Source organism: Scleropages formosus, chromosome 15, assembly GCF_900964775.1.
Source record: "Scleropages formosus chromosome 15, fSclFor1.1, whole genome shotgun sequence".
Classification (NCBI taxonomy): domain Eukaryota; kingdom Metazoa; phylum Chordata; class Actinopteri; order Osteoglossiformes; family Osteoglossidae; genus Scleropages; species Scleropages formosus.
Window position 1 is genome coordinate 19,900,218 of NC_041820.1, and position 27,875 is coordinate 19,928,092.

Here is a 27,875-nt window from a genome sequence, read left to right on the forward strand (position 1 = left end):
AATTCAAGAGCTGTCTTAAACACTTTGCTCAGTTGGCATCAGTGTATATTTTTCCACAGCTGTCCACATCCAAATTTGATGCAGAACATCTCAGTGACTGTTTGGGCTTCTGAATTTCCTGATGGCACACAAGCAAAAGGATGTGCTAACGCTGTGTCAGCTGTACCCATCAAAGGCTGCATTCATCATTTTTATATTTTTTTTTTTTTTAACAATTTCCTTCAGGATGAAGAGATGTGTGATGTTGCGGAAGAGAACGGCCTCAAGAGGCAGAGCAGCCAGTCATCTGGACAGGAAGATGCGTCTGAGATTGCCGAGAGCGAACCCCTCGCTGAGGAGCAAGTCAGTGATAGGGCCCAGGCTGTACAGAAAAGCTTAGCGTTTCCAAGTTCCACCTCACTGCGGATCAGCTGCTTTAAAAACTTTTATGGTCACACAATGTGGTGCACTCTGAAACATTGAGACTCCTATGTTAAAACAGATGTTATGGGCATAGAGAATACACATACAAATTTATATTTCCATATTATCTCAGTCTACCCGTATGTCATAAACTTCTCAAATGCGAGCACTCCAAGATTTCACTTAACAAAAAATAATTATCAGCGGAAAAGTGGCTAATTGGTCTGCAGTGAATTGGTTAAGACAGAGATATGTTATGTTCTGATCACGTGATAACTTTGTTCAGAAAATGCTACGTTAGTGTAGACCCATCAGTCTTGTAAATAATTATGGTGTCCATTGATTCCTCCCCACATATATCGTTTTCTGCTTTGCTACACAACATGTAAGGGGAAAGTTTTGAGGAAGTTCACAGTGAGCATTTACAGTAGTTGGTAAGCTGTTGTATCTTGCCACTGCAACCTTAAGTATTTCCTGTAGTACCTTGACTGTTTTAGAGTAAGGGTCCTACTGAAGTCAGGTCTTCATCGTCCTAATTTGTTTGTTAGCTGCCACAATGGTGTATCTTGAGAAATTGCTGCAGCTGGTTATTTTTTAAAGGCTAGTTAGTGTAATGTTACTGGGCCAATACTCACGTAGAGAGCTTCTCTTTTAAGGAAAAGGGAAGGAACTAAAATACAGGCCATATAAAGTAAATATAAGATCCATGTAAATGATTAGGCCTTAACTTTTGTGCACCTTTTTCACACTTACCTGTCCAATTCCACTTCAGGTTCCTGCAGAGCAACTGCAACGTCACAATGATGCTCCAGAGTTAGGGGTGTCTGAGGAAGAAATGGAAGATGCCTCTGAATTTGAACTTGCTGCTTCCATCAGTCATCACGGCAATTCAGAAACACTGGAGCCCTGCGAAGAACAGGATGAAGGTGAGGAGACCAGAGAGGAGCTGCTGGTCCCCCAGCCGTTGGAGGAGAAATCCCTGAGCAGTGGGGAGACGTCACAGGATGAGGAGGAAGAGGAAGAAGTTGGCCCAGATCTGGAGCCTGCTAGGATCCTTCCTCCATCTGTGCTGGACCAGGCCAGCGTCATTGCAGAACGGTTTGCGAACAACCTGTCACGAAGAGAGAGTCTTCTTACGGATGAAACGCGATCAGTCAGCTGCTCCTCACCACGGCCGGCCAGTCGCAGTAGGTGTGGCAGCTCCCTCAGTATTAGCACAGAGGCCCAGGAGAAGGCCAACCTACACCCCAGTACCTCTTCTGAACAGCTCCAGGATCCCACTACCCCTGGGACTGAACCCACCACCTTCTCTCCCAGTACTGACAACATCTTTGAGATTGATCGGGGGTCGCAGAGGAGACGGGACTCCACACTCTCTAAGCGAGACCAACTCCTCATTGACAAGATAAGGAGTTACTATGAGCACGCTGAGCACCAGGATGCCAGCTTTAGTCTCAAGCGAAGGGAAAGCTTGACCTACATTCCTGTTGGTTTAGTCAGGAACCTGAGCAGCCGTCTCAACAGCATTCCCAAGGTGGAAGAGGCTACAATGGAAAAGAAATCCACTCCTAGCACCCGACCACCCTCCTGGACAGTGTTCAATCTTCCAGGTCTGAACAATGACCAAAGACGTGAGAGAGCAGACTCCAAAGCAGAGAAATCTCAACGCACCAAGCCCCCTGCACAGGAAGTTTCTGAGATCGCTATTGGCGATGAAGAGTTTCGTCCCTCTTCTGAAATGATCAAGGTCTGGCAGAACATGGAAAATGACTTGGTTTTCAATGACCCTTCAAAGGAACACCTGGTCAGCCCAAAAGCTCAGGAAGTTTCCTGCTCTAGTCAAAGCCTGTCCCTGAGATCTTTGCCCAACAACTCTTCTCAATACAGTGAGCCACTGCTGATCTTGGAAGACCCTGACCTCAGTACAATCTCAGAGGAGTCCTCCACTGTCTCACCTCTTAGGGGCTCCGAGGGGGTAGGGGCAGGATTGGTGCAAACAGATGGTCCGCAGGAGGATGGGAGGGTCCCTCGAGCGCCCATACCTAGGGTCATCACCCTGGGTACAGAGGTGGAGGAGGAATTACTCATGCAGGACATGGAGAAAATGAAGAATAAGGTATTCCAGCTGGCCCGTCAATACAGCCAGCGGATCAAGAACAGTCACCCCATGGTGAGGCAAAGAATACGGGAGACTGAGAGCCAGCTCCTTAAGAAGAATTTGCCTTCTGTTCAGGAGGAGAGGTCAGATGTGGACGACAAAGGTAACTGTTGTGATGAGATGTTTGTGTACTTGTCTTTTTTTATTATATACTGTATGTTTTACTTGTGTATTTTACTTCTAAGGATTTTATGTAATGAATGGCCGTTACTGAAAGAATAATTACATTTACATTTATTCATTTAGCAGACACTTTTCTCGAAAGCAACATACATCTCAGAGAAAAATACAATGAGTGGATTACATCACCAGATGGAAAGATTTGGATGCAGACACGTAATTCTAGAGTACAATCAGTTTTAGCATAATCCACCATATGAACCAGTATACATCACACAAGTACCTGCATAAAGGTTTACACATTGTTCAACAATTTCTAATAAAAAATTATTAAACAAATATTTACATGTTCATCATACACTTAAGATCAGGTGAGAAGTGAATCCGAAAGAGGTGAGTTTCGAGACCCTTCTTAAATGCAGAGAGACATTCAGCAGTTCTGAGTGTGAGGGGGAGGTCATTCCACCACATCTGAGCCAGGACCGAAAGCCTTTGTTCTTTTGGAACCACAATGTAACAGATTTTATGTTGATTATATGCATTTTCCATTTGGTTTTGTTAGATGAATGCATGCTTGTTGCCATTAGTTTGTATTATATGTCAGTTTTTAGAGAAATATTCCACTTTCTGTGGACTATTTGACATTATGACAAATATTGAAAATTATATGAATGAAATTATATAAATTATATGAAAATATAACATAGCCATATTTAGCAAATTTTGTTACTGGGTTTCAAGTACCAAATATTGCAGTACCTTTTACGATCTGCTTTAGGATTAGCTTTCTAGAATGGTTTGATACTTTATAGAATGTTCTGGTGCCTTCTAGAATCTTCCAATCGCTGCCATGTTTCAGTACTTTTCTAGAATGTTTTAGAATGACACTTGTAGAATATCTATTATTTTTTGTTGTTAAATGGCATTTAAAATTTCTCAGTACAGTGTTGTGTGTGAGTGAAAACTCTTAAATTCATTAAAAATTTCATGAAAATAGTGAAAGCAAGATTCTCTAACTGTAAATCTAGAATAATTTGTGGTATTTTTGTAATCAGTAAATATACTCATGATTATGCAACATATCACAAACATATGAAACATCACAAATCATAATCAACATAAAAATTAAGAATTCTGAAAAAATTTTGTTGTGTTATGGACCTTTTGTAAATGGAACCACCAGGCAGGCAGAGGTGGAGGAGGGTAGCAGTGTGGTTGGGGTGTAGCAAGTCATCAGGTCTTATAGATATCAGGAAGCAGATCTGTTGATTGTTTTGTAGACCATAACCAGAGTCTTGAATTTGATCCGGGCTGCTATAAGAAGCCAATCCAGAGAGACAAGGAGAGGTGATACATGGGAACGTTTTAGCCGGTCAAACACGACTTGTTCAGCAGCATTCTGTGTCAGCTGTAGAGGTTTGATGGCAGAAGCAGGAAGGCTGGACAAGAGAGAGTTGCAGTAGTCCAGGTGGGATATCACCATTTCCTGGATAAGTAGTTGCGCATTCTGTTAGATAGGGGCAGATGTTATGCAGGCTGCATCTATAGGACCAGGCTGTGGCTTCGATATGTCGAGAGAAAGACAGACTTGAGTCAATCATTACTCCAGGGCTCTTAGCTGAGGGAGTAGGCAAGATGAGTGAGTGATCCAGTTTGACAAAGAGTTCGTGACAGAAAGACACACCAGCTGGGAGGTGAAGAATCTCTATTTTGGAGAGGTTGAGCTGTAGGTGGTGATTTGACATCCAGGCAGAGAGTGAACATATTGTTTAAACCATTAAAAATAATGCAGCATGTAGCCTTGTGAGGCCATTGATTTCACTGACTGATTAGAAGATACTTTTTCAGTTCTCCCCTGTGACCTCTGGAATATACCCAGGAGCAGAAGTCAGCTCTCAAAAACAAATTTTAAGCTGTGGCTACTGTAAAACCAAAGCCTTTTGTCTTTTCTTTTTCTCAGTTTTTCTTCCTCTGAAAATACTAATAAGGTGTAAGAGGTTATGTATGAGTTAGCACAATTTCACTGTGGTGAAAAATACAGTAACTGGTGCAAGGCTTGACGTGTAATGGCAGTTGTGGGGGTGCTTTTGACACCTTAGTAGACTTACATGGATCCAGAAAATCATTAGAATTTTAAAGTAATTATTTTCCACTCGGTAGAGCATTCAGCTTCAATATCGTTGATGTTTGGATAAAGTTTTATACAGCTACAGGTGTGATATACATTGATTCATATGGTGAAAAGAAACTAACTACTTAAGAATCGCGTCTGCATCCAAGTCTCTCTTTCTGCTAATGTAATGAACACGTTGCGTTTTCTACGAGATGTACGTAACTTTGTAGAAGAGCGTCTGCTAAATGAATACATGTAAATGTAAAATAGTAATGTAAACTGATGCACTGTGTATTTCTCTTATAGGTAAACCCCCATTGACACTGTCCCTGAACATGTATGAGCAGGTGATCCTGCAGGAGTTGCGCTCCCCCAGCCCTACCCACACCCCCAGCCCAACCAACAACCTTAATTCGGGTAGCCCGCGGGTTCTCTCCCCCAGCCAGAGCTCCAGAAGCCCACTAAGCCCCGTTCAGACGGAAAGCTTCCATTGGCCAGATGTGCGTGAGCTGCGCTCCAAGTACACCCAACGGGGCTCTAATAGTGGGGCTCCCCGCCTCTCAGCCGTGAGCCGGAGCTGCTCTGTGCCTGAGAAAATTCTGGATTGCAGCTCTGCGCGACCTCGTACCACCTGGAGGCATTCCAGCTACTCCTCCACCTCTAGTCCCCCTCCAGACTCTGGTCAGATGGCACCCAGTGGCTGCCAGGAGTTTCTGGCCTACAGACCTCACTCCAGTGTTTCACCTACGGGCGACAGCCACACCCAGCTCTTTAGGTCAGGATCCCTTAACCACAAAGGCCAAGTTCAACAAGACCAAGAGACCAACAGCCATTACTACATCTCTGCTCAGTCTGTGTTGCCAAATGACCACAAGATCATTGTTGTGGAGAAGGCAGGTCCATGGGAGGGAAGGGAGAGAGCAGGAATTATGGAAGAGGAAGAGCACGAGGAAGAAGCCAATGAAACCTACATCCAAATCCGATCACCAACAACAAAAGATAAGATTTCTATCATGGCTGTCATCGACCGGTGTAAAGCGTACCAAGAGTCAGAGGAATACCGTCAAAGGGAAGAGGGCCAAGCAAAGGCTGAGCAAGCCTCCAGAGGTGGTCGGAGCAGTGAGCAGGACCAGTGTCTTCTCACCAGTGAGCAGCTGTCTTCTGTCACTTCAAGCAAAAAGACTGAAAGTAGTCCTCAGAGCTTGGTGAAAAACCTTAGAGATAAATTCCAAAATTTGGGATCAAACTCTTGAAACTTTTTTTTAAAGGGCCTCTTTTAAATAGCAAGAATTTTGCAAGCTTATTCTTTACGCTTTTGTTCACTCATCTCCTTTCTATGAGCTGGCTTCTGAGTAAATGCAAACCAAGCATTACATTTAAGGTGGAACGGAATATTTGGCCTATGCATTTTCTTGTTTCTGTTGCTGCTTGTGGGGAAACATGGCTGCCTTGTACTGTGCCAACCTGGCAACCCTGGAACACTTTCATGTGCAATTTGCATCCTGCACATATAATGGAGCACAAAATAATGCCAGTTAATTTGATGTTGTAGCGCTGTAATCCATTAGCTGTCCAGACAGTGAACTGTCAGTATGAAAGGAAATGAATGGTTTAGGAATCTCAGAACTTCATTACTCCCATGTAAAAATAATATGGTGTAAATGTTTGGTTCTGCTTTTTTCTCACCACTAAATTCTGTTGTAAAGACCATTTTGTACATACGTTATCAGCAATGTTACATGACCATATTTGACATAGCTAAAAGTGTGCTTGAAAAGCAACTCATAAGGCATGGTTTGTGTTTTCTCTGTACAGCGCCTCTTTTCCTGTTTTTCTTTTAATGAAGGCCAGTAATTTCTCTACTGTATTTCAACTGTGACATGTCATGAAATTTCCTTACATTATAGAAACTCAAGATGCTGAAGCTTTTTCCACTCCAGTCAAATTAATCACTGAATGAATAGAATCTTGTTTGCTGTACAAAACCAATTGTTACAGCAGAAGCCAACATATTTGTTGTACAGAGAACACCTGTTGTTTTAGTGATCACCTCTTCTGGGTTTGGTATTTTAATGGCTGTAGAAGCTGTTGTTAATGGAATTTTGTATATTCTTCCCTGCATGGATTTTCATGTCACCCCACGTGGGTAAGGATCAAGCCACTATACAGCAAGTAATATTTCTCGGGGTGGACTAATCAAACACTAACTCATCTAACTACTTCCTTGTTAGCATTTTATATGTACAGCATGAGGTTTGAAGTCTTGAACTGTGCATGGGAATCTCAGTTGTACCCTTAGCAAAGGTACCAAATCTGCTATAAATCTTTGCCCCTCTGGAAATAAGCGTAATTTAAGTGGCTTTAACTGAAAACGTCACTTAGGGAAATGTTAGATGAGTGCAACGCTGTGATAAAACAGATATGGAAGAATACCAAAAACTTTATTTTACACAAAATCATTTCAAGTTGTGAAAGGAAAATGTGTGATTGTGACTTCCTGCACAATTGTACCAGTCTGTCCAGTCGATCGCAGTGCTGTAACACCCTATGGCAGTATACCTGGGTAAAGATGCAGGTTCTGGTGCAAAAGACGTATGTACTTCAGTTCTTAGGGTCCAGACTATTAGTGGCAGCATCCCTGCTGTTTCGTACATCACCATAGCGCTGTAAGACAAAGGAAAATTTTGCACCACTAGGATTTAACTGTAGTGCTTTGCAGATTTGGGAGTGTCATCATTGTGTGTGTGTGTGTGTGTGTGTGTGTGTGTGTGTGTGTGTGTGTGTGTGTGTGTGTGTGTGTGTGTGTATATATATATAAGCAGTCTTCTGTGTGCTACAAAGCTCAATACTTTGTGTGACCCTGGCTGTCCCCAATGTGGGCTATTATTACTATTATTGCTACTACTACTACTATCAGTTGATCTCTGGGACTAAATGTTTCCCCTAATCATGTATATTTTCCTCCTCCTTATTTATTAAACAGGTGTAAATTTTCATTTATCGTCTATCTTTATATAAATATTGTTTTGTGTACTATGTATTCTGTCCCATTTCAGAGAGCTCATTGTACAAAAAAAATGTAATTTTATGTTGAAAGGTGGTGTTTGCTATTAAAGCAACAGATGTTTAGAATTTGACTTCTGAAGTGGTTGTTTTCGTACTGTGATGTGTGTCTGTCCTTTAAACCTTTCAATAGCTTTGGAAGATGATTTGTAAGAAGTTAGAAGTGAAAACAAAAGACAATCTTCAGTCATATACCCCAACTTTGTCAATGCAGTAAAATGCGACATATTTCCTTCTGTAGTGGATCAGGCACAATCATACCACTATGGCTATTTAACATCACACCACTTTGAGAGCCTGCAATTCAACACCATGTACTGAACCCTAAAAGTGTCTGAGAGTGACCTGTAGATGTAGTCTCCTGCTACACATATTGTGTTAACTGTTTCGTCTTTAAAACTGGAATGTGTATGTAACTGCCACAACTCCATTATACAGATGCTACATTCAATTGCTGTGCTATAAGCAAAATTTCACTTTCTACCCTGGATCACTTTCCATGACTGCATAGCATATGAAGGCAAAAATGTCTAAAGAAAATATTTGATTGTACTATTACCGAGAGTGTAGTACTCTCAGATGATTGCTGAGGATATTGTAAAGTAGGAGAAAGGTCTTTACTTTGTATTGATGTTCTGAAGTGTGACTGAGGGCTAGTTTAACTTCTGAGGTGAACTCTTCTCTCTTAAATATCGCTTGATTGTGTCATGCTGTTGGTTTTTTAGGAGCCTCTTGGTCACAGTTCGTCTATTTCTTAATACCTGTAGGGTGGCGCAGCAAGTAGCACTGCTGTCTCACAGCACCTGGGTGGTGCGGGAGGACATGGGTTCGATCCCCACTTGGTCTGTGTGGAGTTTGCATGTTCTCTCTGTGTCTGTGTGCGTTTTCTCCAGGTGCTCTGGTTTTCTCCCACAGTCCAAAGACATGCTGTTCAGGTTCACCCATAGTGAGAGAGTGTGTTCCACTGATGTACGGATGAGTGACCCATTGTAAGTAGTGTAATACCTACTACTTAGTCTGCTAAATAAATGTAAATGTTAACTTCATTCTAGAGAAGGTTGTACATGCTACATATCAAAGCTTCCAGTAATCAAGCTCTACACATGCAGCTCACTAATGAACTACATTGACTTTCTCAGTTTTAAAGTGCCTTCGATTTGGGTTCAAGTCATGGACGATTAAAGATCTTAAAAAAAATTGTTTTTTTGCTAGTTTGGCGAGCTCTTCCAGTTGTCGTCCCCATTGTTGTTGTCAGTGTATCGAGCCATCTCATTGCGGGTCTTCCTCTCCTCCTTGTTCCTTCAATCTTTCCGGTCATGGCGTTCTGCTCTAATGATCGTTCTCGTCTATGGCCAATGTATGATAGGCATAATTTCATTGACTGAGGTTCGAATGACATGGTCAGCTTTATCTCTTCTACAATCAACTATTGTTAGTTCTTCTAGTGGTCCACAGAACATGCAATATCCTTCTCCAGCACCAAAGTTCGAATGAATCTATCTTCTGTCTTGTTTTCGTACCATCCAACTTTCACACCCATAATTTACTATTTAGAATACAAGCACCTGAACAAGCCTAACCTTGGTCTGGATTGTTATTGTTGTCAGTGTTACTGATTGTTCTCAGTTTTACCCTACAGCAAAATGTTAAAATATGGATAGTAGTACACACTTACGTATAGCTTCAGGGTTAAGTCTACAATGAAATGGGTCACAGAAGAATGTATGTATGATTCACAGGGTCAATATTTATCGAGTTACAGATGAAATCACATCTTATAATTAGATTCACAAAATGAACCTAATTATAAGCATTGTAACACAATTGCTTATGCTTCTCCTTGTTTCCCCATCCTTCTGGACAGGTTGGGGATTTGCATAAAATGCAGTTTTTTCAGTTTTATCAAAACTCTCTGAAACTCTGGGCTTTGTTTCCTGCCTTGTTTCTATAACCTTACTGTTGATTATTCCTTGAGGTATTTTCTGTTTAAACTGCCACTCTCTCCCTTTTTTCGTTTGAGCCATCAGCTATTTTATCCAAAATTGATTTTGTCATTCAGCCACTGGAGTGCTGATGTGTAGAAAATGTATTGTTCTACAGCAGTCATGCACAGGCCTGTTCCTGGGGACTCGTTTATGTCTGTTTAATTTCAGCCAGACTCATAATTACAGTTGATTGGAATGTAACAAAATACTGACCTAGATGTCACCTCTGCCAGGAGGGTTTTTTTTTAGAAAGAAAAGGGTTACAAGAAATAATCTGAGGGTAATGTTAAAAGTTTTATGCGTTGTACACTCTATGCAAGTCAACCATCACTGCGGAAACAAGAAAATTATACATTATTTGTAATCGATTAGTTACTGAAGGTTGTATTAATTAATTGGTTAAGGCCTTGACAAAATCATTCTATAATAAATAAAAATGAAAGGGAAATGAATATGTAAAGACATTTCAGCTTACCATGAGAATTCAATCAAGATTCAGTCCTGAGCTCTATTAAACCTAATGGTAAACACCTTATGGGGAACCCATACTGACACACACAGGTAGTTCCCAGGATCAGAAGCCAACATCATTTTTATTGTTTTCTTCTGCTTTTAATTTTTATCCCTTCATTTTAATAGTTATCATCTATGGAGGAGAACTTGCTCTGGAAAAATTACGAAACGGTGATGTTTTTGTACATATCTGTTGATGAGTTCTTATTTATTTAAATGAAGTTTGAAGAGGTAATCATTGGAGAATGTCCTCAGCAGTTGTCCAAGAGCATGTGTGAGGGTCACTACCTTTGTCATATTTGAGCTTTTTAGCACATAAGTGTACATATTGTTCTTTTCTTTTACTCAAATATGATTATAAAACACTTCAGATGCATTTTGCCTCTTCAAATGCTTAAAAATAGAAGCTTCCTGCTGCTTCCAGGTTACCTTTCTGAAACACATTTTTGGACACCTATAATCAATGTGTAGTGCAACACTGTTTTTGGAGGGTGAACTTTAACCAAAAGCTTGCTGAAGTAAATCTCTGAAAGGCACCTGCGGTGTATCCTTAGACATTAACTTAACCCGAATTGCCTCTGTAAATATCCAGCTGTGAATGTAACCCCAGATAAAAACATCTGTAAAAATAACACAATATTTGAATGTGGGTTTTTTTCAGTTTAGCTTCAGCCTCAGGTTCCTGTGATATGGATGAAAATTTAGTAGTCTTCAGACTTTGTGATATCCTGCAGTACTTGCAGCTGTTAGCCTTCAATATGCTTTTACTGTGATGTTCATGATTTATGGGACCATAGAGGGAAATGTTTTTTGAAGCTACAGGACTTCATGTGTGATCTTCTGCTGTTTGTTTTTGAGGTCTCCAAGTTACGTTTCATGAATAGTATGATTTTCAAAACCTCTGACATCCACAATACAAAAATGCCTTAATCAGTGAATGGCATCATCTTACCTGTTACACGCTGTCATAATCTTCTGATACATAATCTCCCATATGCTGCTATTTCTTCAGTAGTAAGCATTTCAGATATACACACACACACACACATTTTCTGAACTGCCTGCCCCATAGGGGGTCACAGGGAACCAGAGCCTAACCCGGCAACACAGGGCGTAAGGGTGGAGGGAGAGGGGACACACCCAGGACAGGACACCAGTCCGTCGCAAGGCACCCCAAGTGGGATTTGAACCCTAGACCCACCGGAGAGCAGGACCCGGTCCAACCCACTGCACCACCACACCCCCTCACATTTCAGATATATTAAATTCAAATTCCTTTAGAAAACTTTTAACTTCATTTCACCAACACATTTAATCTTCTGGATTTTGCACAAGAAATGCCTGCATAATATCTAATATACACTGGCCTGCTACTTCTCAATTTTATTGTACTAAATGAACAAATGTATACATAATATCATCTTCTTCCATACTCTTTTCCTCACTTTCTGGAGCAGCAGAACTATTTGTAAGCAAGGTAAGAAAGACTGCACACACAATCTACCTAAATGGAAAACATGAAGGCCTATTCTTTTGTAATTTGTTTAAAGCATCTTTGTGTTTTATTTATCACAGTGGATATGGTGGCTCATCAAATTCATGACCACCGCAAAGATGTTTGGTTTAACTGTGTATTATCCGGCGGGTCTGGGGTTTGAGTCCTGCTTGGCGTACCTTGTGGTGGACTGGCGTCCCATCTGGGGTGTGTCCCCTCCCCCTCCAGCCTTGCGCCCTGTGTTGCCAGGTTAGGTTCCAGTTCGCCACCACCCCACTCAAGACAAGCAGCTCCAGCCAGTGTGTGTGTATTATCCCACAAATAGTGTCTTCATGTCTGCATGAATATGGAGGATATAACCCTATGATTAGTGATTTATGCATCTTATCCACCATATGAGAAAAACGACATTTAGTATTTTCTCTGTACATCACACACTGAAAAGTTAGTGCACACTTTCATCTCCAGGGTGATTATTGCAACTCTGCTGTCCAGAAGTCCAATGTGCACCATCTCTTCTCTTCAACTCCTCCACATTGTACCAGGTAACACATTACTCATGTTCTTCAATCTCTACAGCGGCTACTCATCAATATAGATGTAATTTTAAAATGGAAATTGAGATTCTTTTGAAATATTTCTTCACCTGACTTTGTCCTTCAAATTAAACAATGCAAAGGCTGTCATGCAGTTGGCTATTTAAGCCTATTTTAGGAGACAGCTGGAAGCGTAGAGGTTAGAGCTGCTCCCTTTGGACCCCAAAGCTCGCAGGTTTGAATTTCACCTCTGGCTGTAGTACCCTTGAGCAAGGTATTTACCCTTGAAAAAAAGAAAAAATCACCCAGCTGTATAAATCGGTAAAAAACTGTAAGTAGATTAACACCGTAAGTTGCTTTGGAGAAAAGCATCAGCTAAATGAATAAATGTGAAATATTTTGGGGCTCAAATTACAGCATCTGCTTTTGAGTTTAGCCCTAAACCCAGCTCATCCAGCAGCCACACTGTTGTGTCAATAACCACTCAAGATGTAGATGGAGGTCACAACAGGTCAGTGCTTCCAGTTTTTCCTGTGTAGAGCACTCAGACTTTACAAATGAATGGAAATGGACTAATCAGTGTGCCTCCTCACTGGAAGCATCAGATTTCAGACCAACTTAGAAGAAATGAACACCATTTTCTCTAAAGACATTTCCCTTTTTATGAGAATAGAAATTAACAATGTATTTCCTCAGAAAAAAATATTGAATTTCAAAGTAAAAAAAATGCAGTTACTAAACTGTAGACATGCAAAGAAGCAATATTTCACCAAATATTTCGGTTTGAACATTTTATAACGGTTGTTTTACGCGTAATTTGTACGAAAAACGCAGAATGGACTGGATGGAACTGATGTCATAAAACGTACAACAAGGTTGGCCTTTTTTCTTTCAGAAATGTTCATGTTAGTGTAAAAGTTCAGCCTTCAAAGTTAAGTAAACACCTAAATAAAAAGTAGCCTTCTTCTTGCGCCTGCTTTTTTTCTTCACGTCACTGTTGGTGTTACCTGGTTTTGTTTCAATTTTTTTTTTCTCTCCTGTAAAACTGTGATTTTGAGCACTTCGGTGTAACGCGAGTACTGCACCCCCCACCCCATCGCCTCAGTCACGCAGTCATGAACCGCGGCTTTTCAGTTCGCTCGGCGCGCGCCCAGTCCCTTCGGCCACTGAACACACACATACGTGCGCGCGCGCGCGCGGCATACGACACGCGCCTGGAAGCGCTGTTCGCATTTGCAGCGTCTTTCCTTTTAATGAATCACTGCCGGGATTTAAAAATCTGGACTTCCGATTTCGTTTTTTTTTCGTACCCTCGGCCGCCACGAGCCGAGCATGGGCTGCGCGATCTCAGGCACGGGTTTGGCGCCGAAAGTGGCGCGAGACGCGGGGGATTCGGTGCTCGCGCGCCTCAGCGGAGAGCAGGTGCATCTGATAAAAGAGTCGTGGAAAGTGATCCAGGAGGACATCGCCAGAGTGGGAATTATTATGTTCGTCAGGTACGTGCCTGTGTCTGTCACCTCTGAATCTGTGTTCGGGTTCGACGATAGCCTGACCATCGTGCACTCACACTGTTCTTCTGCCTGAGGAGTTTGCACCCCGTCTCCTGCTACACCTCAGGAAATTTGTAAGAAACCCACGAGTTTCAGTCGGACGAACATGCTGCGTAAACGCGTCGTGCCTGTTGTTGCACATTCACGGGGTTTGACACTGGCTCTGGTTCCACGCGATAATTCCACTTTTCACATCAATGACGATCGATTCGAGTCGTCTTTTCAACAACAGGGAGGAACGTGGACAGGGTTGTCACACAGTCACACTTGGCTCCAACGGGGTGGTGGACCTGTGTATAACTGTGAGCACTATCGTATCGACTAGACTAATGTTTCAGCCCCACCTAGTCGCGATTTACCTACTTTCCTGACAGACTGCTGCTGGGCTCCTGCACCTCCTAGGAGTCCACAATCAAAAGTCGAAGGATTCTCAGTTAATATTTATTTAGATGCTTTCTCCAAAGCAACTTCCAATGAACTCTATGTAGTGTTATCAGGCCACACAACTTATTCACTGCGGTGACTTACACTGCTAGATACACTGCTTACACTGGGTCACTCATCCATACATCACTGGAACACACTCACTCTCTCTGTCACTCACACACTATGGGGGAACCTGAACAGCATGTCTTTGGACTGTGGGAGGAAACCCACGCAGACACTGGGAGAACATGCAAACTCCAGTGGGGATTGAACCTACATCCTCTTGCACTACCCAGGCACTGTGAGAGACAGTTCTGGCTCCTTGTCTCTGGATTGCTGAATCTCTCTGTGTTTTAGAAAGGTCTTCACACACATCTTTCAGACTCGCTTCCCTCCGGATCTCCTATGTATTCCATAAATTTCAATTATATCATCTAATATATGCAAGGCTTCAGTGGTGACATCAGACAAACTGTGCTTAGAGAATCGCGCGTCTGCATCTATGTCTCTCCATCTGCTGGTGAGATGCACCTTTGTTTCTGCCTAATTGAACGGCGTTTTGGAGAGAGGTGTCTGCTAAATGAATCCGTGTAACTCTTTGTCCGTCTGACATTATGTGCTGTATGTTAACGTCAGTTTTGCAGACGGAGCCGCACCGATGGAGTGGAGCTACCCGCCCGAGCTGCAAGCTTTCCCGTCCCTCACATTGCTGTCATATGAGTAGAGTCTTTTGGCATGGAGGTGCGAAGGGTCACCATCATTGCTGTTTAACCACAGCACATGTGCCTTAGACAGGTGGAGCGAAACCTTCAAAACCCCTTAATGAGCAGTGAACTGAACAGTTGATGCGTTCAGTCTCACCCTACCTCAGTGTCCTGCTTTATGAAGAGTAAATGGACACCCGTCTCATATTCTCGCTACATGTGAGCAGAGCCCTCGTCGCGCTGTTCCATCATAGGCACAGAGACCACGCAAGGACTCACTGGCATCCACGCATCGCTTCTTTCACAGAGTCTTGAACTTAGATACCACTGGAAGTGTGGAGATATTTAATGGCAAGTAATTTGTGTGTTGCAATAGTCCTACACTCTTTTACAAACCAGTTTAGGTTGTTTTGTTGCATTAGCCATGTGGAGGTGACGGGTAGTTTAGAGTTTAGAGCTGCCAAATTGCACTTGAAGGACCCAGGTTTGAATCCCACCTCCTGCTGTAGAACCCTTGACAAAGGTAGTTATCCTGCTTTGCTCTGGTAAAATATATCCAGCTATGTCAATGACCAAGTCAGTTCAGAGAAAAGCATCAACTAAATACACAGATGTAAATTTATTCATGAAAGAACTTACCCAGTGGCAGTGGATCATGAATTCAATAGGAATACTTAAACCTGTAAAGGTTTCAAGATGAATAAAGCAAAACCATACCACTACATTGTAGATAAACAGAAAGACCACAGTAATAAAGAAGACTGAACTATTATTCTGTTTTTGGTATGTTTTCCAAGGCAGCTTACCACATTAGGTAATGAAGTTTACAATTATTTATCCATTTGTACAGCAGGGTATTGTTTGTGGTAGTTATTGTAGGTCCTTGATCAAGGGTACTACAGCAATAGATGAGACAATAGATGAAGTCTTGTGGGTCCAAAGGCAGCGGTTCGAAGTACTCCACTACCTACTGCCCCATGTTTTCAAAAAACACAAATGAAAATATAGGGCAGCAGGTACCTTCTGTTGCACTGAGTAATTCACTAGATCGGTCTGTCATATCTGTGAATATTTTGACCTAGAATGTACTGTAGTATTATTCTGAATGACTGACATTTTTCACAGATATGGCTGAACTCGGTGTATCTACTAATTAGAGCCAAAGGGAAGGAGGAAAAGTCAAACTGAATTAAGTTCTTGCTTTCACATAAATATTATTACAATTATTTTTTGTTTAGCCAACAGCTGTAACATAATTATACAACTGCAGGTTTTGGGTGGAACAGTTAGTAGCGTAGTGGTTGGCGCTGCTGCCTTTGGCTACTACCTCCAGCTGTAGTACCCTTGAGCAAGGTACTTACCTTAAAATTGCTCCAGTAAGATTATTCAGCTGTATAAATGGATGAATAATTATAGGTAGACTAACATTGTAAGTTGTTGGGAGAAAATGCACCACCTAAATGAATAAATGCAGCAGTGTGCAGTCATTGTTACAGGGGGTGTACATTACCTGTATTCATTTAGCTGATACTTTTCTCCAAAGCAACTTACAATGTTAATCTCCTTAGTTATTTACCCATTTATACAGCTGGGTAATTTCACTGGAGCAATTTAGAGTAAGTACCTTGCTCAAGGGTACTACAGCTGGAGGTGTGGATCAAACCTGCGACCTTGTATCGAAAGGCAGCAGCTCTAACTACACTACCAGTCTCCTGAACTGTCACTCATCAACAGAGATGTATGGATTAGCCAAACACAGTACTCTTCTCTCTCTCTCGCACGCACGCACGCCATCTGAACCGCTTGTCCCATACAGGGTCGCGGGGAGCCGGAGTCTCACCTGGCAACACAGGGCGTAAGGCTGGAGGGGGAGGGGACACACCCAGGATGGGACACCAGTCCGTCGCAAGGCACCCCAAGCGGGACTGGAACCCCAGACCCACCGGAGAGCAGGACCCGGTCCAATCCACTGCGCCACCACGCCCCCACCACAGTACTTTTGTAAAAGAGTATCTCACACACACACACACACACACACACACACACACACACACACACACACACACACACACACACACACACACACACACACACTTTCAGAACCGCTTGTCCCATACAGGGTCGCGGGGAACCGGAGCCTACCCGGTAACACAGGGCGTAAGGCCGGAGGGGGAGGGGACACACCCGGGACGGGACGCCAGTCCGTCGCAAGGCACCCCAAGCGGGACTCGAACCCCAGACCCACCGGAGAGCAGGACTGTGGTCCAACCCACTGCGCCACCGCACCCCCAAAAGAGTATTAATTTTTTTAAAAAAATTACTCAAGAGTAAGTACTTGTCTAAAAATTTTAGTAAAAGTAAAAATACCTCTCAAGTCCTGGAGTTAGTTTCTATAATACAGTTTTACAGTAAATCACTTTCAGTACATTAAATATGCTTTGCAAGTAAGTAAGTCAATTTCAGTAATATTACAAAACAAAACAGATATAGGACCGCAGTTTGCTAGGTATTATCATTAACCATGATTTAGTTGCCCACTTTGCCCAAGGTGACATAACAATTGACATTGTAGAACCTAGTTTTACATCTATATGTTTGCTTGCATAACTAAATAAGTTCACTGATTACAAGTTCAATTCAATTAATTTTTCTGGAGTGGCTTAAAAAGAGTTTTAAGACAGTTTACAGCTATTTATAATGTATAAGTAAACTAAAATTCTTCAGGCCAATAATATTTTATGGGTATTTGAAGAGATTCTAAGCTGTATAATTTTAAAAAGTTTTTTAAACATATAATTTGATAATTCATGTTAACAAGCATTAATGCAAAAAAATTCTTAGTCAATACACCTAATAAAATGAGTGACTCATTTAAAAAAAATTAAGACCTGTTGAAAGCTTATACTATTCAAGTCCAGATGTCTCAACTTAAATAATTCACTTACCAAGAAAAACTGATTTCACAGATTGAGGGGGTCATCCTTCCCTTGAAAACTCGTGGACCAAGCAGGTTCCCTTAAAAACATATTGCTGCTGTATATTTTGGTTATTTGCTGATAACTTTTTGGACCAGGGGTGTCACCAACAGAAGAACTTGGGAGTAGGTGTGATTTCTGGGAAGTTATAAATCACTTGTGGGAGTTTGGGAGGAGATACTGATTTCCGGGAGATTTGGCAAGTCTGCAAATCTCACAATACAGAAAAAAGACATTGTTTACATATGAAACATCTTCTAAATCACATGTCTTTTCCAACTCATTTCCTTAGACAAATGAACTTGGTTGTCAATCAAGGAGGGATGAAACGCAAATTTATCTCTGATTGGCCAACACTGAATACTAAGTAGCTCTCACTGCTAGTAAACTTGGCCAGTGAAATCAGCAAATGAAGTCAGCTGACAGTGAAGACATTTATTAATGGTAAATGTAACCCCAAACAGGACCGTGACTGACAGCCAATGGTTGCTGGTTCACCCTAATGCTGACTTGATTAGTTTTAATGAGAGAAAATTGAAACATTGTATCAATGTAAAAATGTACTCAAAAGCACAATTTCTACAAAAACTTACTGGACATGGTTACTACCCACCTCTGCTCATGATTATATGCCTACAGTGAACTATCTTGTCAGCAACCTGTCTGACTTTTCTCAACTGATTGCATGTGATGCAGTTCCATAAGCTTAATTCTTGACCCAATACTTCACATACTGATTAGAATTTTCAACCAGCGGCAATTTTGTTTTAGCTCATCTTTTGCACCATTCACTCTACCTTCATGCCTAATTTCTGCACACTGCTCTCCATTCACAGCTTTCAGGTCTGATTTTCATGGATGGAATGGCCACAGTGGAATCATCCACTTAGATTCCTGGGGGCGTACATAAGAGTGCACTCATGAAACAGCCCTTTTGATCATCATGTTGACAGTGCATCCAGAAATTTTTAAAAAGCATCATATGCAGAGGATACATTTGTCACAATCTGCATTACAGATGGTACTTTTAGTAATTTATTTGAATAATTAAAAAAACTAATGTATTTTAGCAAAGGTAAAATACAATTAAGGAAATTCCTAATTATAAACTGTTCAGTAATTGAAAGATGGGTGCATTTTCTTGTAATATTATCCTGTGCTACTGTGTTCCTGTCCTGGAGTTGACTTGTTCTTGAGAGCAGTAGATTATGCAACGTTTCCCTCTGCCTCACCTCTGGCTTATTTATTAGTTATTCTGATAGAAAATCTGTTTTAGGTATAAATCATTCACTAATGTTTCTTAGATATCACCTGTCTCTAGGAAGAGATAGGAGTGAGATTTTTGCTGTACAGTTGTAGTCCCAGCATTGTTATGCTGACTTCTGCAAATATATAGGATTACCTTAACCAATTGAAATACATTGTCCTCATGACCCCAGAAACTTGAAGGCCAAAAATGCCTTGCAACTGAAAGCTTTAAGTTCACTGGATCAGGTGACCTGCTGAATTACTTTCATAAGTGAAAATGGACAGTGTCTAAATATAAAGAGAACTTTTAAAAAAAATCCTTTTCATTTTTTGCTTTAGAAGTTTAGTTGAAAATAAGATCTAATGAGCCATGAGGAAACTGAAACTCGCCTTTATTCAATGAAGTTACTAGTGCACTGGCCGCAAAGATGGCTTACCCATTATCAGAAAATGGTTGTGGAGTTCAAGATTTGTATTTTCAATATACTTTTACACTTAGCTCTTACTGTAGACTTTTTGTTGAAATTTACCGTAGTTGAAGTAGATGTTTCAGAAAATACATTTGTCACAGAACTTCCACCTAATGTTGATGACACGCTCACTGAAAGCAGATGCACAAAACAAACAACCATAAAATCAGCTTGGCCTGTCCTCTGCATGTCTATTGTCGATGAGACAGAAGTGCCGCTTTGAGGTGGCACTCAGGAAACAGCACTGAATTATGGTCTTCATGGCACTTCAAGTTTGACTGACTGTAAGGGCACACCAGCATGCAATGGAAAAACACCAGAGAACCTGACAACTCAGTAAAGAATCATGAATATTTTTGATGTTTTCCAGTGGCATGAATACATGTGTTGTGCACTTCTGAGGCCATTGGTGTTCTATCTCAAGCAAAGCACAAGCATAATCATGCTACAGAAACACACCTGAAAATTGCATGGCTTTTGACTCTGGCACTAAGAGACTGGATTGTTACACACCTTAGCCAGCTTCAGCAGTACTGTGCAAGGCCTAAAGCATAACTTTGAAAATCAATCTAGATTATCAATACGGAAAGTTAGTTGAGCTGGGAACATTTGAATAGCTATTATCATTGTTTATGTTATTTAAAATATAGGGAAATGTCCTGAATTATTGACCACCTGAGTGCAGCCAGCAGTTTGTGTAGTTGCAGAGCTGTGTATACAACATGCCGGTGAGCAGTGGGGGATTCTCAAGGAAAAGTCTTGGCTCCTTTCCTGTTCATGTTGTGTGCCACTGACTTTAGGTACAGAACGAAGTCATGTCACCAGCAGAAGTTCTCAGGTGATGCAGCAATGGGTTGGTAAATCAGAGACAGGCAGGAGTATGAGGACAGAGGGTTGGGAAAAGACTTTGTTGTGTGTGCAAATAGAACCAGCTACAGGGCAACATTAAAAAGCCAAGTCAATTTGTGGCGAACTTCAGGAGGACTGAGATAGAACGTTTTCAGACTCCATTGGTGGAGTGGAAGTCAAGATAGTGGAGATGTACCACTGCCCAGTGGTAAAATCAGACAGCAGGTTGGAGGGATCTAGCAACACTGTTGCTTTGTACAAGAAGGCCCAGAATTGTGATTTTTGGAGTGCATAGATCAATCCTTCACATGTTCTACCTGTCCATTGTACGGTACACACATTTTAATGTATTATCTTAGCTAATGCTCTTCTCCAAAGCAACTTGCAATTTTAAGCTATCTATAATTTGGTAATTTTCACTGCATCTTTCTTTTTTAAGATAATTACCTTGCTCAAGGGTACTACAGCTGAAGGGTCCAAAGGCAGCAGCTCTAACCACTGTGAGTTGGACCAATAGCATTGCTACAGGTGTTGTAAGCAGGCTAAATAAACTATTCAATAAGACTGCTTGTTCCTGGGGGTTAGTCTAGACTCTCTAGAGGAACTAATACAGAGAAGGACTCTGAACACACATTTCTTCTCATAATGGGGAGAGCTGGTAGTGTAGTGGTTAGAACTGCTGCCTTTGCATCTCTGGCTGTAATACCCTTGAGCAAGGTACTTACCCTAAATTGCTCCAGTAAATTTACCCAGCTGTATAAATGGGTAAATAATTCTAACCTTAACATTGTAAGTTGCTTTGGAGAAAAGCATCAGCTAAATGAATAAACGTAATGGTCAATGACTCTCACCCTCTACATGTCACCTAAACAGTTGCACAGTTCCAAAAACCTGCGTACCTGAGGCCATATCTGCCAGTAACCATTAGGTTCTATATTGAACCTCTCGCTCTGAGTAGAGCTGACCTCTTATTGTCTGAGTAATACTGAGCTGTCTGTACTAATTTTTATTCATTTGCACATGTCCTAATAGTGATATTTATCTTTATATGGTTTTTATTTATTAGTGTCTTCTTTGTCAGCCCTTTGTGGTATGTATGCTGCTGTAGACACTAGCAATTTGATACTATATATATCCATGCCCTAATCAGCACCTTTATGATCTGAAATGCAGAACTGAGCTAAACTTCCACCCAAACGGAATGAAAGCAGCTAACAGAGGCCAGTGACTGACAAACACTAGGTACCTTACCTTACCTTGTTGTGATAAACATTGTAGTATTAGACCACTTTAGAATTACTTCTCAATTCATAATTAATGTATAAGAGTTTGATATTACAGTCAGGTTGTATAAAAAAGCATGGAGCATCAGAAGTTTTCATCTACAAAAATGGCTGCTGCCCCATTCACAAACTTTTTATACTGTTTATAAAATTGGTGCAAAAGGAGCACATGTACAGAAATATCAGGTCAACGCAGTTACTGTCCACCTTGACCATCATCACCCACCTTGATCGTATCAGGTAGAGTGTTCTCTTCAGCTAAAAAAGATTGTTTATTCTGAGAGTGTCACTCTGACATTGGAGCCATGTCAATATATTGCTGCAAGGTCACTGAAACGTGAACAGTAGGCAGGGAAAATTTGTAATCCTTGAACATTTGAAGAGCAGATAGTCCTAAAGTGAATATTTTCTCTGTGAGAAGAGCAGTTTCCCCCCAAAACAATATTTTAAGCCTTGTAATAAAGTATTTTGAAAGAGGATGGGAAATCGAGTTTTGATTTGAAACCAGCATAATAAGATATTACAGAGGGATGTTTAATCAGCATTGAAGAACTCTGCTCTTGACGCTCACAATTGCCTGTTGTCTTGGCAACAGGCTGTTTGAGACCCATCCAGAATGCAAAGATGTCTTCTTCCTGTTCCGAGACGTGGAGGACCTAGAGCGGCTGCGAACCAGCAAAGAGCTGCGAGCACATGGGCTGCGGTTGGTGTCCTGCCTCTGACCAATCACTGACCCTCACTTTTCCGCTGCTTCTAGTGAATGTCTGGATCAACACCTTTACACTGACTCTAAAGTGCATTTGTCTGAGGTGTCATTAATGCTGCTGGTGAGATCTTCATATTCTGTTTTCAACTGGTTATTACAAGCCCAGTGTGGAAGTTAAGTTCCTGACCAATAGCAGTCAGATGACCTTCATACATTGTACATCATTAGTGGGTCTTAACCTGATCTTTAGAGACTTTCAAGGTTAAAATACTTATTTATAGCCTGCAATCTCCTATTTTGGTGAATATGCATGGCTATACAAACAACAAGAATTAAGAAAGAACTGCATTTTGAACCACATTAGGAAGCAAATCACAAAATATTAGTAGTGCAGGGGGAGCTCTGGCAAGGGGGTGATGTGATTGATATTATTTAATTCTGGTTTCCCCAACATCACCTCTAACAGGGTGATGTCCTTCATTGAGAAGAGCGTGGCCAGACTAGACCACGTGGAACGGTTGGACCAACTTGCCCTGGAACTGGGGAAGAGCCACTACCGCTATAACGCTCCTCCAAAATATTTTGACGTAAGACTCTGGACCATGTGAACACTTACTGTTGCTCACACAGGGCAATAGTGCTCTGTACACCAGCACAAATACAGCTGGGGCACAGATTATCAATACTCGATATAAACTAACTCATTATTTCAATCACTGAGCCTCAACACAAGTTATGATACATATGAGCAAAATGTTAAATAACAAACATGCAGCCTTTCTACTCTCTTCACAGTATGTGGGGGCAGAGTTTATCTGTGCTGTTCAGCCAATTCTGAAGGAAAATTGGACTACAGAACTGGAGGAGGCATGGAAGGTATAGAAACATCTGTAATATCCATCATCTTCTAATTGCTATACGGTTTTCTTTGGTCATCCACCAGGAAAAAAATTAGGATTTAGGGTGCAGATTAGCACAAACACTATGATACAGCAGCACAGGGCCATTTCAATCGACAGAATTAATAACTTCAAAAATTAGGAAAAGCTTTTAATGAAAATTTTCATTCGTACAGATAACCTGCACTACACCTGCTTTAATTGCATCTAAATAAGTCAATATTTGTATCCACGGGTGCAAGCAGGACATCTTATTCTCTTACTCTAGTTGAATCTATACACATTAATATAATAGCTACATAATCACTTTAGATGAGGAGATGGAAGGCAGGCATGCCAGTCAGTACTCAGAGAGCTGAGCTCAGGCTGCACTAACATAGTCTGAGGGTGTGTGTATAAGCTGCTGTCTGTCTCCAGCAAGGTAGCCAATCCACCTAATCCTCAGGGAGAAGTGGGTTATCAGCCTGAAGCATGCTCAGACCAGAATCGCAGGGCACCCTGGATGCATCTTTTGCAAGCAAGGCAAAATCCAGAAAACACACACACACACACAGTGGCTGTGTTCACTGTGCTCTCACAAGATACACAAAACAATGGCACATTCTACATGCAGATCTTCCAGAGCATTTGTTGAAGGTTTACCGGTAGAACAGTAAACTGGGCCATTTAACAGTGAGTGGAGTTTACATTAAATTACAAAATGAAACACATGAAAGGGAAATTAAGTGCAAGATGAAAGACTGAAAGGAGTGACTCAACCTATTCATTGTGTGCCAGGGTAGGGTTTAGATGCATTTTCCAAAAGCAGTGTTGCTGGAATGAGGGAACTGGGCTGTGCACAGAGCTCAGTGGTCACATACAGTGCATGACTGCTGGCCTTTACTCACATTTTATTCATTTAGTTGATGCTTTTCTCCAACGCAGCTTACAATTATTCACCCATTTATACAGCTGGGTAGTTTTACTGGAGCAATTTACAGTAAGTACTTTGTTCAAGTGTACTACAGCCAGATAACCATAGCACTACCAGTTGTCCCAGACACCTCATTAACATTTTCAATCGATCTTTATATTTATCAGGATAAGAACAAGTTAAATGGTAGAGGGCCGACTGACAGTCGAGCAACGAGAGCAATGAGTTAGTTAAAAAGGCAAAAAATGTGACCTCTTAATTACCTATTGAAATACAAAAAGGATATTCTAGATGCTGTGGTTAAAATGTAATTTATTTCAGGTTCTTTTCCGCAGTGCTGGCTGAGGGCAAATTTAACTATAATGAATTCAGATTCTCCAGGAATGGGTTAAAGTGGTAGTGCTTTATCAGCTACAGTGCTCTTGAGGCAAACAGGCAACTCTGCTAAAATGTGTGCTATTGGTGGGATATTATTAAGTCTATGACTGCTGGAAATGGGGATGTAAAATTATATAATTGTGTTACAGCCTCCGCTAAACAATAGCAATTTTCACTCACTCAAAGCACCAAAAAGAAGACTAAATGGCAGCTGTAAAGAACAACTGAGGAAAAGCAATAAAGCTAAGGTCAAGCATAAGAGCGGACGAGAAGCAGGCGGACAACAAAAAAGGAACAGCAGAAAGAATGATTTCAGAAACAATCCTTAAAAGCCTCTCATGTTTTTAGTTATGCCTCTTGAACTTATCACACCTAAGTGTAACTTTATTGCTGCCCTACTATGGAAGTATTATCATATACATTATAGTGTTACGTGAAAGTATGTGAACACTAGTGCAGCTTTGTAAATTCTCTCTCTCACACACACACACACGAAACTGCTTGTCCCAAGTAGGGTCACGGTGAGCCGGAGCCTAACCCGGCAACAGAGAGCGCAAGGCTAGAGGGGGAGGGGACACACCCAGGACAGGACGCCAGTCAGTCACAAGGCATCCCAACCCCAGACCCACCCGAGAGCAGGCATAGGCAAAACCCGCTGCACCACCACACCCCCCGCTTTGTAAATTTCACATTCATATTGCAGAATCCTTTACTTAAAAACAGAAAGATTATATCCTGTAAGTGCTGTTTAGCAGAACTGATGCATATAATCAAACTGCTAATTAAGAATCGGTACATGTGAAAAAGTGAACACCCACATACATTTACTCAGTCAACAAGGTAATTATAATCAGCTGCATAAATAACTGTTTACCACATTAACCTCCAATCTAAGGGCCAATTTACAGTGCAAACTTTGGGCATCTTTCCTCTAAGAACCTAGGCAAATTTGGCATTTCTTGTATAGGTTACTGTTACACAAGGTGTTAAAGTGGGACCTGATGCTGTCTGTTGAAAAGCAGACACGCAAAATAAACCTCAAACTTCACACAATTCTTTACTTGAGAGTGTAGTTTCTATATTATCACTGTACCATGGTGTCAGCAGAGGTGTTAATATTCCAAAAACTGTACTTCAGCATCTGTAGATGAGGACATAGTCCATATCACCATGTCAGATGTATAGATTTTTCTCCATCTCCATCAGCGTTCTTTGATAGAGCACAACTGTCATTGTTCTGCAAGAGGAGACAGAGCCTCGCCCATGATTTGTTCAGGTTTTCTGAACTGCTCTAATCGGAAGGTCACATGTGGGGTACAGTTAAGCAGGATTAAAGTTAGTGTGGTTTATGATGTGTGCAGCACAAGCAGAATTAGGCAATAAGACAAGGTCACTAAGGTCACAGACACCATGGCACAGGGGCCTTGCAGGACAGAGCCGTGCAGTAAGGGGAAAACGATCATTAAGCTAGAATTCTGATCCGATTATCCTGTCTTTTAATCAGAAACTTACATGCCCACCCGTTTTATTAGTAATTGCCTTCAGAATGCTTTCAAAGAGGTATGACAAAAATGGAAATATGCATTAGATAGCGCATCTTATAATGAAACCACTTAAGGTAGTTATACAGCTTAGCACACTGATACTTGATAAACACTGCCCTCGAGTGGATTTCATGTGAACTACATGAAAACACCAGCTAACCTTTAAGTCTCCTTTGTTAGGAAGACATCTTACTCACAAGCTACACACAACTTACACAAAACTGTAAGACCAGTTATGACTTAGTCCTATCTTTACAAACCACATGATGTTTCTAGAAATTATAAATTATTTTCCTATTGCCTTGCCTTCTTTTAAGCAGAATGTATAGAGGTAAGGGGGCGTAGTGGCGCAGTAGGTTGGACCGAGTCCTCCTTTCTGGTGGGTCTGGGGTTCGAGTCCTGCTTGGGGTGCCTTGCGACAGACTGGCATCCCGTCCTGGGTGTGTCCCTTCAGCCTTGTGCCCTGTGGGGTTAGGCTCTGGTTCGCCTGAGACAAGCGGTTCAGAAAATGTGTGTGTGTATATAGAGGTACAAGATAGCTTTTGGTAAAACATAACCAATGCAATATCAAATTCAGCTCCAGCTATTAAACACCAATTTAACAGCTTCATTGGGGTATCTGAAAAAAGCTCCAGATTCTGACACCAAGGAACGGGAAATCCCACTATTCCACTTCTCTCTGCGACCCACTCGTGTTTCTGGTTAATTGCAGTGATCTTAACAGAACCTGATTCAGGTAGATGAAATTTTTTGGGAGGATTGTCCTGTTCTGCTGATTCCACAGACACGTGGCCCCAATAATAACCTGAAGATACAAACAAACTGCTCCAAAGCCATTACCTGGAAACCAGGGCCTCTTGAGGCTCCAAAGCTATCCTTCAGCTACCCTGCTGCCCATGTTGCAAATGAGAGCAGAACCCATTGGAATACTTGGATCTGTTGCATTTTACATACTTATAAGAATGTTTTATAGTAAAGCTGAGGCAGAAAAAGGCTTGTTTTCTGAGGAAACATTTCTAACTGTATTAAAGAAAGACACTTGAGAAATGCAGTAGAAATTAAAAATCAAAGTAAAACAAAAACCTTTGGTGTTGAATAAGAGTATCTGCCAAAAAAGTAATGCATCCACTCTGTGGTACTCTTTTATGAACCTGTCTCCCTCCAGCTAAAATTTCCAGTATAGGTCTGGTGTGGTTGCAACACTAATGCACTCAAAATCACAACTTTGCTTCTGCTTTGCTTCCAACAACTAGACCTTATTCCTCTACATCACCACAATAATGAAGCAAGGGTACCAGGAGGAGGAGAAGAACCATACCAACAATCTTGCTGCTTCCAGACGGGAGAAACCTGAGAAGATGAACACAGCACTTTAAAAACCTTCACTTTCCATGCAGAGTGGCTCAGCTGCAGACACTCCTAGAGACTGAGTGACTAATACTGAAAGAGAACACCACAGCCTACCAATTGTAAATAGAGTATTTACTAAGTTTTAAATTACATTTAATGTAAGATGTTTCATTGTCGTGCTACACAATGCAGTGG

The 27,875-nt window shown here is 41.3% G+C and overlaps 2 protein-coding genes across 6 annotated transcripts in view; both read left to right on the top strand.

Moving 5' to 3' along the window:
- LOC108919553 (pleckstrin homology domain-containing family G member 3) overlaps positions 1-7,930 on the top strand; it is a 62,131-nt gene extending 54,201 nt beyond the window's left edge. For all 5 annotated transcript variants that reach the window (XM_018727590.2, XM_018727592.2, XM_018727591.2 and 2 more), the window contains 3 exons: positions 226-342; positions 1,175-2,663; positions 5,100-7,930. In XM_018727590.2, the coding sequence (XP_018583106.1) occupies positions 226-342; positions 1,175-2,663; positions 5,100-6,046 (2,553 nt within the window). In that variant the 3' untranslated portion in view covers positions 6,047-7,930. The remainder of the gene's footprint in view (positions 1-225; positions 343-1,174; positions 2,664-5,099) is intronic.
- A 5,635-nt stretch (positions 7,931-13,565) lies between these two features.
- On the top strand, positions 13,566-27,851 carry xgb (x globin). The gene is made up of 5 exons (XM_018727526.1): positions 13,566-13,881; positions 22,486-22,593; positions 23,063-23,183; positions 23,392-23,472; positions 27,584-27,851. The coding sequence occupies exons 1-5, from the start codon at positions 13,718-13,720 to the stop codon at positions 27,704-27,706; spliced, it is 597 nt and encodes a 198-aa protein (XP_018583042.1). The 5' UTR covers positions 13,566-13,717; the 3' UTR covers positions 27,707-27,851.
- Positions 27,852-27,875: the final 24 nt, after the last annotated feature.

Bases quoted from the DNA above. Each gene is read 5' to 3' on its own strand.
- xgb (XM_018727526.1), top strand. From the start codon at position 13,718: ATGGGCTGCGCGATCTCAGGCACGGGTTTGGCGCCGAAAGTGGCGCGA. The intron at 22,594-23,062 runs GTTGGTGTCCTG...CACCTCTAACAG, and splicing joins CTGCGAGCACATGGGCTGCG to GGTGATGTCCTTCATTGAGA. The intron at 23,473-27,583 runs GTATAGAAACAT...TCCAACAACTAG, and splicing joins AACTGGAGGAGGCATGGAAG to ACCTTATTCCTCTACATCAC.